Source organism: Balaenoptera borealis, assembly GCF_965194805.1.
Source record: "Balaenoptera borealis genome assembly, chromosome: 3".
NCBI classification, from domain to species: domain Eukaryota; kingdom Metazoa; phylum Chordata; class Mammalia; order Artiodactyla; family Balaenopteridae; genus Balaenoptera; species Balaenoptera borealis.
The window spans coordinates 116,437,137-116,451,924 of NC_138866.1; the positions used below are offsets into that span (position 1 = coordinate 116,437,137).

The 14,788-nt window shown below is 54.2% G+C and overlaps 1 protein-coding gene across 3 annotated transcripts in view; it reads left to right on the plus strand.

Moving 5' to 3' along the window:
• Positions 1 to 959: 959 nt before the first annotated feature.
• Positions 960 to 14,788, plus strand: part of CORO2B (coronin 2B) — a gene marked incomplete at its 5' end in the record, with an annotated part of 141,987 nt that continues 128,158 nt past the window's right edge. For 2 of the 3 annotated variants that reach the window (XM_082383346.1, XM_082383347.1), the window contains one exon: positions 2,243 to 2,935. Coding sequence is in view for 1 of the 3 variants with exons in the window: in XM_082383347.1 (XP_082239473.1) it covers positions 2,921 to 2,935 (15 nt within the window). Of the gene's footprint in view, positions 1,764 to 2,242; positions 2,936 to 14,788 lie in introns of those variants that run through there. The other variant, XM_082383348.1, reaches the window with a different exon arrangement.

The window sequence follows — 14,788 nt, forward strand, 5'->3', positions numbered from 1 at the left end:
CTGCTTTGGGGAGGATTCAAACTAAGATGGGCCAGGTCGCAGGGGACCAGGAGGCGGGAGGTATTGTGGTATAGACAGTCACACCACAGAAAATGCACACATTTCTGTGTATCTCCTAGGGGCCAAGCCCTTGACTTGCAGAGGGAATGCCAAGTTCTTTGAGAGGGCCCTAGCTCTTCCAGACCTCTGTTCTGATTGGGGAGAGTGACAGAAGGGGCGATCCAGCAGCACGTGAGGAATCAGAAACATTTTCTTTCTGCTTTGGGAGTGTGTCATGTGGGTTGTGGGCAGCAGATTGATGTTCCTAATTACATTTGGCTTAAGCTGATATTAAGTATTTGTCTCGTTCCCAGAGCCCACAATGCTGGCGGATGGTGGGGAAGGTGCCAAGAGGCATGCTGGGTAGCCGAGGATGACAATCTGGGATTTTAAATATCCATGAGAGATAAAAATGGATGAGTCACAGTCATGGGGGCAGGGTGACTAGTGTTCCTGAGTTGCCCTTTAACGGTTTCCAGGGGCTGGAGGGGCCTTGGAAAGGTTTTGAGGTCCATCCTCCTGTCTTGAGGCTGACCTGCCCAAGACAACCCAGACAGGGAATGTGACCACTTCTGATGCTGGAGAGCTCTCTAAGGGCAAATGCTTTCATGTATCCTATTTAAATTTCTTCTGCTGCAGGTCGAAGGTCTATTTTGCTTAATTTGTTCTTGGTGGCATTAAATATTCACTGAGCACCTACTGGCATTAAATACTCACTGAGGGGTACACGGTAAGAGAAGGCACGCCTTGGTGCTCAGAACGCCTGTGGGCTCACAGTCTATATTGACCAGAAGCTCATGAAAACAAGACCAGACACTTGGACCCAAATGCAACACGGGCAACCAGGGGGTTGGAGCTGTCAGGGGTTTGGCAAGGAGGTGGGGCCATGAGAGGCAGGGAGGGTTTGGATCAGTGCAGAATAATGAGGAGGGCATTCCTGGCAGGCGAGCAATGTGGTCAAAAGCATGAGGTCCAACATGGGAACACAACTAGGAAGGGTCTGCACAAAGGAGATGCCTGAGGCTTGCGACAACATCTGCTACCCAAGAGATCGAGTAAGTCATTCAAGCTCCTCATGGGTGAAAACAGGACTACTAGCTGTCCATCCACCTCCCAAGACAAGTGTGAAGCTCAAATAAAGCAGCAGGTATGAGTGGCCCTGGAATTCACAGATCCAAAGCACAGTGCTGTGCTTGACTGAAAAAGACTCTGTTCAAGTCTTGGGTCTGTCACTGTGTCATCTGGGGGAGGTCCTCGCCCCTCTCTTTTGTCTGTTCACTCATCAGCAAACTGAGAATGGTAATTCCTTCCTCATACTGTTGCACTAATTTAGGATTACAGGAGAAAATGTAAATATAAGTAGTGTGATGATCCACAAAGAGCTCTACAGCTGCTGATTACTTTATTATTGTTGCTCTAAACAGTGGGCTCCTTGAAGGCAGCCATCCGATCTCCTCTCTGTTCTTCCGGCACCTTCCACAGAGCAGGTGTGCGCACCACAGCGACAACGTCGTCTAGTTAATTGAATTGCATGATCATCAGGAGCAGGAATCCAGCACTTCAGGGCGTGGAGGGAGACTGTGATGCGTAGCCTATCCCTCCGCCTCCATCTCCGCTAACCCCGCCCCTCCGCAGTCTCAGCGGTTCAGGATCTGCCGAAACCGGTTCTGCTGAGGTACTCGGGAGGAGGACTCATTTCAGAAGACTTGCGGGGACACTTTCAGGTGATTGTCCCTCAAGTCCCTGAAGCATCTCCAGGATATGGTGTGACCCAGGTCAGGATTAGTTCGCCACAGAGGACGCACCTGTGTTCCCCCAAAGCCGCGCCGCACCCAGGGGTCGTACAGACACACCTGGGGCAGGGCCTGTCCTCTCTCTAGAACGCAGCTTTTATCACAGGGGGTTCGGTACAGAGATTGCGGCGACGAGGAAAGAGCGGGCTCCTGGAGAAACGCCCGCCCGGCTGCGTGCCGTTGTCGAAGTCACTTCCCACCCTGCCCCTCAGTTTCCTCCTCTGTAAAACTGGCTACGAGCCCCTCTGGGCCACCGCCTCGCTGCGGGAATGAGACTTAGACCAGTGCTGGCGCCGCCCCATCCCACGCCCCTCGGGTCGAGGTCTGCGCGAGGCAGGGGTGCAGGCCGAGCTCGGGGCGGGCGGCTGCCACGCCCCTCGCCGCCAGCAGCGCGGCACTCCTGGCCGACTTTGCGAACCTCCAGGGGGCGAGCCCGGCGGTCTTCTCAGCCCAAGCGGCGCCTCGGCCGTCTAGGGTGTGACTTCACCAGCGTCCCGGGGCCAACAGGGCACCGAGAGCCCGGGTCGCTGCCCACCCCCCACCCAGCAGGTGCCAGGACCCAGCCTTGCCCAGCCGCGTGGCGGCCGTGGGCCTGAAGGGGTTAAGGCCGCGGGCCTGGGCGCCGGCCCCCGGCTTCGCGAGCAGCGGTGCCCGGCGGCCGGCGACCGAGCCCGGAGGCGCGGGGCACGGCGGCGGGCGGGCGTGCGCTTCCTCCTCCTCCTCCTTCCGCCTCCTCCTTTGTACCGAGTTCCCGGCCCCTCTTCCTCCCCCCGCCCCCCAGCCCGGGCCCTCTCCCTCGCTCCCTTTCTTCCTGCCTCGCCTTCCTGCGGCGAAGGAGGCTCATCTATTATAAATGCACATTCGGGGCTGACATCAGCGACGAGCGGCGGGCGAGCGCCGACGAGCGGTCCCTGCGCGCTGCCCGCCCGAAGTGCTGCCCCCAGGCTCGGCTGAGCCTCCCGCGGGGCGCGGGGAGCGCTCGAGCGGCGCCGGACCCCCTTCCCGCCGCCTCCCGGGGCCCGCCGCCGACCCCGGCCACCGCCCCCGCACGCCGCGCCCGCGCCCCCGCACCGCCCCGGAGTTTCTGCATGACTGTCACAAAGGTAAGCGCCCCTCGCCCGCCGCGCCCGGGACCCGCAGGCGCTTGCAGCCCCCGGCCTGGGCTGCGGGGGGCGCGGGGGTGTGGGCGTGGGGTGGGGGCACTGGTGTCGGGAAGGTGCTGCGTGCGCTTCTCTTGCTCCCCTAGTCGCCCGAGTCGCTCCGGCCCCCGAGGACCGCGGAGGGAAGGGGGAGGATGCCGCTTTGGCAGCTGCTGTGCTTTGGACAGGATCCCTCGCACCGGCTCAACCCCAGGACTGCATTTTTAACCCTTGTTTAGGATGCTGCATTTTTAACCCCTGGAGAGCAGTGTGGGGCAGCTCCGTGGGGTCCCTGTTGGTGCGGGCGGCGGGGAGCGTCGCTGGCAGGGACTGGAGCTGGGCAGTGGGTGTGGGAATGGGCTTGCCGCCCTGAGGCCAGCCGAGGTGAAAGCCCACCCCACCTGCCGGCTTCTGCCACCCATCCCAGGAACTCTGGCCCCACTCCAAAGGCAGCCTGTGGAGAAGGTGCTCCCCAGTCCCGGGAGTTGCTACCCGGGATGGGAAAGGTTCTGTGGTGGCCGGCTTGAAGATATGGGGAGGGACCGTGGCGAGGAAGGGAGTAGCGCACAGTGGCAGCTCCCACGTTGGAGGAGAGTTCTTGGACCTTGTCATAGGTGCCCAGGTTTACTGGAGAGACTTTGGGAGCTTCCCGGCTGTGGGGAAGAAAGAGTTAAGTGGGAAGCAGCCCTGGAGAGTGGAAAGTGTCCAGGGTTTAGGAGACCCGAGTTCACTCTCCAGCACTATCCCAAATCCCCTGGGTGACCTTGGCTGGGCCCTTCTGCTTTGGCCCTCAGTTTCCTCCTGTGGAATGTGAGGATTAGGATGATAATATGGACCCTGGGGGTGGTGACGGGCAGTTGAAGAACCAATAAAATCAAGGGTGTGAACCCACACTTTTCAGAGAGCTCTGTCAGGGTAAGGAGATCACAGCCTGGGCTTGGTCTTGGGTTTGTCGAGCCATGTATCCAAGGCCAGACTCCACCAGCTGCCCCGCTGGCTCTCGGAATTGGAGAGGTGGAGGCCAAAGTGGGAAGGGCAGCTTGTTTGTGGTCAGAGCAGTGGGCCAGATGGTGGGTCAGCCATGGAAGTGATGGGAGAGGTGATTCTGGCTCCGTCTGATAAGCCAGGGGCTACCCATGCCCCCCTGAGATCTGCCATAAGACAGCGTGTTCATTCAGGGTCTTTGGGCTCAATTCCGAAATCAGGACTTGGAAACATTGTGGGAAGATGACCTTGGGGGCTGAGGGTCTACGTTAGCTCTGGCTACTACTGGCAGGGCTGCTGTGACCCACAGGGGGCAGGATGCTTAGTGGTTTGAAATGATACAAATGCTGCTTGGCTGGGAAGGATTATTGTCATTAAGGTTATTAATGTCAAAGACGTAAGCAGGTTGGAGTAGAAGAGTAATGGATGGGCCTGGATGAGAGATAAAGGATGTGAGATTTGTAATAATAGCACCGAGATTTGACTCAATGCCTCCCCTGTGTCTCTTTATGTATGTGAGCTCAGGCAGCCTTCCTTCCCAGGAGGCCTGCAAGGAAGGTGTGTTCAGGCCCCTTTAACAGAGGAAGAAGCTGAGGCTCAGAGAGGTAAAGTAACTTGCCTGAGGTCACACAGTGAGTAAGTGGCAGAGCTGGGGTTTGCCCTCAGGCCTATCTTGATTTATGGCCTGTGATCTTTCCATTGCCCTGCACCTTGGAGACTGGGTGATTCAAGTGGTAGAGGGGCACTGCTTGGAGGCCTGGGCCCTGGGCTGGGGAGTCCATGAAGGTGAGTACCTATCTGTTAAACCCATTGGCAGGTCTGGCCTCTTGGTATCCAGTGATTATTCACTAAGGCACCCCCTTCCGCCCCATCCCCCACCAAATCCCTCTGTCTCTCTCTTCCTGTTCTAACCAATGTGGCATCAGTTTAAGCCAGCTCAGAGGATTAAATAAAACCCCCACCTTAACCCTGTCTTCTCTTCCTTTGCCAGCCCTTCACAGACTAGTGGAGAGGGCTGGAGGAGCAAGAGGGCTGCAGGGGAGGGGCCTGGGGGCAGGCCTAAAAGCCTGCTGGTAGAGACTCCTCTCTGAGTTTGAGAAGAAACCATAGTGCTCTGGGAGTCTGAAGGCATGGCCTCTAGTCCTAAATCAGGCACTAACAGGCTGTGTGACCTTGGACCAGTCACTTCCATCTCTAGGCCTCTGTTTTCCCATCTGTGAAATGCAGGAATTGGTTCCACCTTCTGCGGGGCTTTGGGACAGCTTCAACTTTGGCAAGGAAGTCAGCTCTGATGGAGACCAGGAAGCTCTTTTTTCTCTGGAGTTGGTCTGGTTACAAGAAGAACCCTAATGGGAGTCTGGGAGGTGGGATCACTGCTTAGGGGGGTGGTAGGCTGGGGAGGGAATGGATTAGAGGGTGAGGCCCCGGCTCTTGCTGCCTCTAGGCAGAGTCACCCCTTTTGGGCAAGCCCCAGCTTCCTGCCCCTTGGACCCTTGCTTTGAGCCTTTGTGTCAGACCCCCCGCAGGGCAGATCCTCAGGGCCAGGGTTAGGTGTGGATTGGATTGCAGGAGACAATCTTGTTAGCTCAGAGAGCCTGGAAAGTGGAGAAGAGGAAACCAGATGGTCAGTTGCTAGATCCTCAGTAGCACTTCCTTGGGGCAGAGGGGCTCTGTTTTCCGTTTGCCACCCTCCCTCTCATACATACCCCTAGCCCCCTTCATTGTGGGGTACAGCTGGTGAGGCTGCATATAAAACCTGGGGGTTTTCTGGAGGGGCTTCTGCCTTAACACACTGGAGACTCGGAGCCATGCAGATTTTGAACTGTGACCTTCTAGCCTGATGGCATTTTTCCTGGTTATGATGTTTTAAACTCTATTTTATTGTGTGTATTTTAGTAAGCTGCCTTAGTTTCTTTATGTAATGAGGAGGAGAAGAAAGGAAGAAAAACGAGAGAGGAGAGGGAAGGACCAGATGCAGCTTTCCAGCCTGCAGATATCCACAGGAGGTCAAGGCCCAGCCTCCTCCCAGTTTTGGTCCAGTGTCCTTCCGTAGGGCAAGTCAAGGGTGAGGGAGTGAAGGCGGCCCTCCCAGTAACAAGATGATTTTATTCCAGATGATTTTATTCTTCGAATCCTTGTGCCTGATTTTTATAATTTTTCTGTCTCTATTCCATTTCAGTCATATACCTGACTTAGCACTTAGCAGTGCTTCTCTGTGTCTAAATATCTGTTTCTAAATTGCCCTCACCTGGAAAAACAGAACAAAATATATTAGAAATGTGTGTAGAGTACTAGTCAATAGGCTATAAGAAAAGCCTGTGAGCTGTAACATAGGCCTTACCACCTCCTTTTCGCTGCTCAGGGGTCCTTTGGAGTGATTTCTTGGCTTTTGTCTGTGATGTGACCAGAGATGCGGCTTCTAGGTAAGGAAAGTGATGGCTTCTAGTGACTGGGTAGCCTTGTTCCCAGGTGTGCCTTGTTAAGTTAGGTGCTACTGAGCTCAGTGCTTTCCAAGTTCCCCAGGCTAGCTCAGGGGGCCAGGGGTCCAAGAACAAAGTACCCTGGGCAGCAGGAATGCCTGCTGCACCTAGGAAGGACTTAGGAGAAGGAATGTGGGCAAAGAGAGGACACCGGATGCCAGCATCCCCCTCTAAGCAGTCGATTCCAGGTCCACAAGCAGTATCGTCAGCCGCGCCCTGGCCCTTCTTTCTGCAGGTCAGCCTTCCTCTCCTGCCCCTGTTCCAGCAGAGCTCAGCTCGCTGGTGGGAGCCCCTGGCTCCTGCTGAATGTGATAGGACGGTGTTGTCCTGCCCAGGTAGCTAATAACAGTTAATTGTTTGGCAAAGATCACATGTCTCTAGGGCCCCTGTGGAGCGGCTTATAGGAGAACAGAATGTTCAAGCAGTTAAATCATCCAATTCTCTCCCCTGACAAATGAGGGAACTGAGGCTCAGGGAGCAGAACCGTGATTTGCCTAAAGCCACTCAGCAAGTTTGAGGCTGGAGGGGCTGGAACCTGGGTCCTCCTGACTCCTGGTCAGTGCTCTTTCCGCCCGGCTGCCCGGTGAGGGGGGACCTCAGGCAGCCCGAGCAGGGGCAGGTGTTTTTGCCCCCCTGCATCGCCCCAGCCTGGACTGCTAGTGTCTGGGTTTCCCTCTGCTGGGCAGCGTCTCCCTTTTTTGGGTCCGGGTGTGAGGGAGCCCAGGGTCAGGATAGGCAAGAGGGGGTTACAAGCCCTTCTGCTTCAACTCATGGACCCAGATCCAGTCTACCTAGGATGCCTGGACCCCCAGATATCCCACTTCCCAGCACGTTTTTCCTGTCTGGCTCTTACTGCGAGAAGAGATGAGAGAGCCTCAGTTAAAAGGCCGAGGGGTACCAGCACAGACCCAGCTCCCAGACACGTAGGGGTAGTGTGGGGATTCTGCCTTCTGTACACTCCGTGCACACACTATACCTCCTGCTTCCTCGCAGTGCTTTTTCCAGATCGCTAGCATCCTCGTGCAGAAGGTATCTAGCTAACATACACTCATTCGTTCAGCCGGCACCCTCTGAGCTCCTGCTCTGGGCCAGGCCCTGTGTTAGGCATTAGGGTCACAGAATGCATAGCCACAGCCCCTGCTGTCCAGGACCTTTGAGGAGATGGATGTGGAAGGAGGTATCTCAGCGTCCTGGGTTAGGAGTGTCAAGGTCCAGTGGACACAAGCTGGGAGACGCCGGTCTTGGCTGCATGCTATAAGTGCTTAGTAAATACAGGCTCTTTCCTTCCTTGCTGTCTCTCCCTCACTCTCCAGAAAAGCTCTGGTGAGTTACTCCCTTCCTCAGTGTGCCCGGAGGCCCTGTGTTCTCTTGGCTGGGGGTGTTGCCACCTTGGCATCTATGGCAGCGCCTAGAGGCATCTGGGAAAGGTTGTGAGGCTCCCCAGGGCCCCAGAATCACCCCACAGCCAGCCAAGCCTGTGGAGTCAGCACAGACATGGGCTCGGCCAGTTTGAGCGTACGGACGCTGGCTGGACCAATGGCCTGGCAGCATCAGACCCTGGCAGCTCAGCGATGGAGTGAGTTTTTCCACTTCTCTCCCGGGTTGGCCAGCCTGGAGCAGACATGGCCTCAGCTGCCGCCGGCTCCTGGCACCGGGGCAGCCCAGATTCTGATTTGGATACGCCGGCCACAGAATTTGTCTGGTGTCCAGGAGATGAGGGAATGTGCAAATTCCCTCTGTGCCCAGCCCCCTCTCCTTCCCTCTTCTGATCAGCTCGTTCTGTTCCCTTCCTTTCCCTGCCCGTGTACCCCGCAGGCTCAGGCCCCAGCCCGGAGCTGCCTGCAGCCTGGGAAGCTCGGAGCAGCTGGCTGGGAGCGGGCCCTGCCAGGGAAGGACAGATGCAAATCCGGTGGCTTCCACATGAAAAGAAGCTGTTTAGAATGAGCCTCTCCTTTGTGGGCCTGGAGTGTGGGACCAGCTGCGAAGGAGGCACAAGTAGGGTGGGAGGTGAGGGGGGGATTGGGGGTGGAGCTGCCACTCACTCTTCCTCTCTCCCTCCTCCCTGCCCCCCGCAGAGGCCCCTGGAGGGACTTGGTAATTGGTTTCTGGCTGGTACCCTCCTTCCAATTAATTAACACAGCGATGGGAGGCGCCCAGGTTTGCTCACGACTGTCCTGTTTACAGAACACAAACATGGGTTACTGCAGTGAATCCCTTCGCCCGGTCCCATGGTGGGGAGGGTTCCCCCTATTTACAGATGAATAAACAGAGTCTCTGAGTAGAGAGATGACCACACCCTAGTCACAGAGCTAATGTGGGTCAGAGCCGGGATGCACACCCAGATCTTCTGACTTTGAGCCAGAACCTTCTCAATCTGATCACATAATGGTCCACATCCTGTGAAGATGAGAATAACAGTTATTAAGCAGGCATTGGGCGGGCATGATTGCATTTACTCTGTTCACCATGAGATTGATTCCATTATTGGATGATCCCATTTTCCAGAGGAGGAAACTGAGGCTCAGTAAGAGTAGGTGAATTGCTCAAGGTTGCAGGTTTAGTGGGTGGGGGAGCAGGGATCTATACCTGGGCTGTCTGACTCCAGAGCACACATTCCTCTGACTTCCAGGCCTCTCCTGACTGGGCTCTGTCATATTCTGCAGCCCCTACCCCCAAAGTGTAGGGCTCCTGTCTGTGTGTCTGTGGCCCTGCCATGGAGGTGTGCTCACCTTGAGGGTGACACTTGTGGGTGTATCATGCTCAGACTTTCCTGTGGCCTTTGCTGGAGCTGGGAGCAATGTGAATGACTGGGGGAATGGTGCTGGGAAGGAAGACATCCTGCACGTGGTATCTGGCATTAGATAAGGCTGCTTATAGGTAGGGTGGCCAGCACAGCAGCAGAACAAGGTGGGGCAGAGGCAGGGCCTTCTTCATTTCCGTGAAGCTAGCTTTGTGTAGGGAACGCAGGTCTGTGGTCCAGGCCTGCAGCCCTTACCAGAAGCAGCCTTCTCTTGAGATGGCCCTTGATTCTCAAGGGGTGCTTAAGAATGCCAGCTTTCGAGTCAGACAGATGGCACTGTATCATTTACTTGCAGTGTGTTCTTGGGCAGGTTGCCTAACCTCTCTGAACATCTGTTTCCCCATCCTTTAATTGGGATTGATAATAGTAGTACTTAAAAGGATTATTATAAAGATTAAATGAGCTGATCTGTGTGAAGCACTTACCACATGCCTGGCAGTTAGTGTTAGCTATTAACATCGGGAAGACAGAAAATTAAACAAATGCTGACAGTGAGTGTCCTGGGGGTTATGAAATGAGCAGTACAGGGAGCTCTGGGAATAATAGCAGGGGGCCTGACCTAATCAGGGGGCTCAGAAGTGACTGTTAGCTGAATCATGAAGGATGAGTAGGAGGTAGCAGGTGAAATGGGGGGAGCTGAGGAGAGGATAACAGGCAGAGGGAACAGGGCAGCATGAGCAGACGTCTGGAGTCAAAAACAACTCTCCAGGATCACTTCCTGCATGCCAGGCATTGGTGAGGGCTCAGCCCAGGTATTGGCTCATTTAATCATCAGAGAGACTTCATGGCGCAGATTACTGTTGTTATTTCCGCTTTACAGATGAGGAATCAGGCACAGAGAGGCCAAGTAAGCTGCAAAAGCTCGCCCAGTGAGGCAGAACAGAGATGGGTCCAGACCTGGGCCTCCTGACTCTGGCACTCTTTCCTTCCTCCTCCCTGCAGCTTGAAAATGGCTTGTCACTGGGCCACTTCTTAAACTGACCTGAGGGGTGTGGAAGTGCCACATGCCATTGCCCAGCCTTCTGCTGCCCTCCCAGGGCCTCCCCGGGCTGTGTAAGGGAGAGCAGGGGCCCTCCTGGCTCGCAGGCAGCTCTGGGGAGGGGTCATTTTTTTTTTTTCTTCCAAAAGGAAACCTTGCTCTGGCAGGAAAATTTCCACCTTCCATTTTTACTGGGCCCAATTATGACCGATTTTGTTTTTTAAACCTTTCTGATTATCTGGATTGGGCCTTGGTCTTTACAGTAAAACCATAGGGACAGATGCAGAATTTTTAATGTTAGAAGTCTGTTGGGTATCTGCATTTTGGTTTCTGCCCTGCCTGACCACAGAGAAGGTAACATTTTTCACAGGCTTAAACTTACTGGCCCCTGAGTGAGACAGATGGTGACACTGTGGGAGGCTCTGGCTGCCAGCAGATGGGAATGTGGGGAGGCTCATTCTGGGTGGTGATCACGCTAATCCCTGGGAAGAAGCCCCCATGCTCAGGGTTTAACTCTAGAGCCGTCTGAGGTCGTCTGGTCCAGCCCTCTGCCTTCGTGAACTCCACACTTTCTAGGAATATGAGACTGACTCCTAATCGTAATAAATACTAATTTCTTAGTAGGCTGTTTGGAGCCTTTCACCAGGTGTTAAGTCCCTGCTTTCAAGGAGGTGACAGTGAAATAAACAACAACAACAAATGTAGCTAACCCTTTGAGGGTGCTTAGTTTATGCCAGGCACATACAAATTGTTTCATATGTATTTACTCATTTAATCTTCCTGATTACCTCTGAGGTCTGTGCTATTATTGTTCCTATTTCCATAGTAGCAGAAACAGGCCCAGAGAGGGCAGTGAGGTAACTTACTAGGGTCACAAAGCTGGGGAGGACCTGAGCCTACCTCCCAGGCCTTCTGGCTTGCCATTCCATCAGGCTGGAATGACCCCAAAACATGGGACCAGAGCAGGGGGCCTGGAGGCAGAAGATCCAAGCCTTGCTCTTGCCTCTTTTTCTTACCTTGTGACCTTGGGCTAGTCCCTCAACATCTCTGAACCTCTGTTTTCTCATCTTTGAAAATGGAATTAGGACTCAACCTTACTAGGGTGCTGTAATGTGTAAGTTAAGGCGCTCATAGATGTCATGGAAGGGGATGGTTATTGTCATGTCTAATTCGCACTCCCTCCCGCCCCCTCCCATCACCAGCGTTTCATGGCCTTCAGAGTTTGGCAGTTCCATCCAATAGCTAACCCACTTCTCCTGCGCTGTAGTCCTGACTTCAGAATTTATTCATACTCTGTTGGTATGAAAAAGAGGAATTCATCTCTTCCAAACAGCCTCTATCTGTTTTTACTCCGTCAGGCTAGTTGGGTGCAGATAAAAAGTTGTTTTTCTCTCTTCCTATTCTATTTTGGATGTTTTAATACGCTTGGGATAAATAATCTGGCAGTAAAAATTGGGCATCCTGCTTTCATTTGAAAAGTGAGCCAAATAAAGTATCCGAACCTTGATCTGTATCATCCTGGCTACCTGCAAGCCCCAGCTCCCTGTGGAAGGCTGGGGAGGATGGGTCCCAGAGCACAGTCCTGCCTGGGTCTCTGGGCAGAGAGATCCCATCCTGTCCCCAGTGGCAAGTGACCTTGACCTTTGCTCCAGACGCGTCCTTATGCCTTTGGGGCTCAGACTTGCTTTTCCTTTAGGTTTATGGAAAGGAATATGCTCTAGTAGCTTGAAGCATTTCCAGCGAACCGTTTAAACACCTTAAGTGTGATTTCAGAACTAACAGCTTTATGATCTGGGATCTGGCGGAATTTCTAAGACATGGAACAGCTGATGAAAAGAAAGGTGTTGGTGGATGGGGACAAAATGATTTAATTCTTGAGGTTTTTTGTTGAACTTCGTAAAGATAATGCTGTTTCTGCCTGCCCTGCCAACCTCCAGGTGAAAGATCAGTTTGCAGGAATGCATGGGGAAATTTGGGATTCCGAGAAATTTGGAATTCTGGGAAAGGGGATTTCTGTGTACCTGAGGAGCCATCTGTTAACTTTTTATTATCACACATCTGTCCTCTAAAGCCCAGGGGTCTACCTTCCTGCCTTAATCATTATTATATCTGAGGACAAACTCAAGTTGTTATGCACTGAGGCTATTTCAGGGCCTGAGTTGTCCTGTTAAACTGGCCTTTTCAGGGTCTGCATCCATGTTAATTTCTCTGTCCCAAGAGCTCCTGTAACACCCAGTCTCCACTACACCAGATACAAATAAAAGCCCAAGGTGTTATGTTGTTTGCTGATTGCTTTATGAGCATGAACCTTGACTCCTTAATTATGAGCTTGCTGAGGCCAGGGATTACATCTGATTCTTTTTAGTACCTTTCACAGTGTTCATCAAAGGGCTATGCACGGTAGAAAAGGTGTGATATAGACCATGGGGTACCTGGTGTAAAGGTGCGAGATTGGGCAGAATTTGAAACAAGCCTAGACTATTCCCTGGATGTTGCTGCTTGGGCTAAGTCGTTACTCCTATAGATCCACGGACTGCTAGAGCTGGAAGGGACTCTAAAGAGATGTAATGGGCTCCCCCATTTTGCAGAGGAGAAAACTGAGGCCCCAGAAGGTTTACCCAAAGGGGCACCAGTGGCTGAGCAGGAACTGGGGCTCCCTCCTGCCTAGTGACAGGTTTGGGTTGGATGAACTTCAGTTTAGTGGGTTTTTCTAGTCTTCTACTAGAAATCAGGCCAACGACTGATTCAGAAGTGGGGGTGGGAGAAAGTTCCAGAAAGTAGACTTTCAGAACTCAGTCTAGCTGACAGTGGGCACCCAAATGAAGAGGACTGGCTCCCCAAGTGACCAGCCAGGAGCAGCCTGCCCCAGGGCCTGGTGAGGCCGTGGCAAAGGCAGAAGGAATGACTTCTGAGGCTCTTTCTGCTCGGCCGTGGGGCTGTGATTACCCAGATCTGGTGGCCCATGTGTCCTACATGCCAGCCCGCCACCTTGGCCTCCACAGCGGCCTGTGAACCTCACTCTCCCTCCTGGAAGCCGGCCCACCTGGCACGCAGAGCTGCAGGCAATCTTTCCCTCCTTTGTTTCTCTGAAACCATTAGAAGGGCCTCTGGGTTGGGAGTCTGGGTTGCTAAGAGCTTTTCTCTGGCCAGGCCTTATCACTGGCTTGAGAAGTCTCCAGACAAAGTTTTCCCTGGAACTCTGGCTTGGAGGGATGGAGGGAGGGAGGAAGGGAGAGTGGGCGGAGGGGAGGAGAGGGGGGCTCAGGAGCCACAAACAAAGCCGCGCCTCTGCAGGCCCCGGAGAGGACCAGAGTGCTGGGGCTGGCCGTGGGAGCTGCAAGCTCTGTGGGCCTTTGCTTTAGAAAAGCAGCAGGAATGACACTGCTCTGCTGAGCCTGCCCCCGACACCGGCCAGTGCACATCCATTATCCCACGGTCCCCTGGTCCCCCGTGCTCTGCTGTCATTCCCGCCTTACAGGTGGGGGGACTGAGCCTCCGAGAGGGCAGCACTCACCCTGGCGCACACAGTGGGGAAGGATGAGCTGGGACCTGAGCTTGGTACGTCTGATTACATAGCCCCATGGACGTGCAGAAACTTAGTGGCGTGCTGGCCTGGCAGTGGACGGCTGATCTTGCTGTGTGGTTGCTTTTTAAAGTATACCCTCCCAGTCACCAGGCCCAGAAGCCACTATAGAATTCAGTTCCTTTGGACCTTCTAGATGTTATTAAAATATAAATTCCCCTGGGAGGGATGATGCCTTAGCTTGCTGATAGCAAGACCCAAAGCAGTGAGACTCAGGAGAGGCTCCTGAGGGGGAAGGTGAGACAGGGGGGGAGAGCTGTTTACCACCAGCCAGTTTTGCCCAGGGAACGGAAGTGGAGAGGATGACCAGCCTTATTCTGTGCACCTCTCCACCCTGGCCGCTCTGCTCCCTGACCACCGACCACCCTCCCCACCCCTCACCCTTATGAAAATAAAATGAGGCCTTAGATTCATTCAGAAGACATTTGCTGAGCACTTGTGTGCCAGGCCCAAAGCACGTGGCACTGAGCACGCAGGGATGAACCCAGGCTGTCCCCCCCTTGGGGGAGCGCAGTCTCGTGGAGGAGATGGTGGCTCAGAAGGACACACGGCCGCAGGGATGTGGGGAAGGGAGGCCGGTGAGCGGGGGAGTGGAGATGTGAGCACAGAACTCTGAAGCCATGGGGACGGGGTGGCGGGCCAAGGACGCTTTCTGGAGGAAGAGATCTCATCTCAGCTGTCACGGATGAGTAGGCAGAGGTGGATGAAGGGAGGGGAAGGCATTCCAGGTAGAGGGCTGGCATAAACAAAGGCATGGAGGGGGACGCAGGTTTGGCTTATTCCAGGAGAGAGGCGAGTTGGATGCTGCTGGGTGGAAAGGGTAGGACGGCAAGTGACGAACAGGCTGGGAGGCAGGCAGGAGCTGGGGAGCCAGGGCTGCCCAACCAAGGAACGTGAACTTCACCCCTGGTGGTGCCGGGAGCCCCCAAGGGGTTTTAAGCAGAAGAGTGATGTGGTCCGACTTGCACCTTATTTTTTTATTTTTTATTTT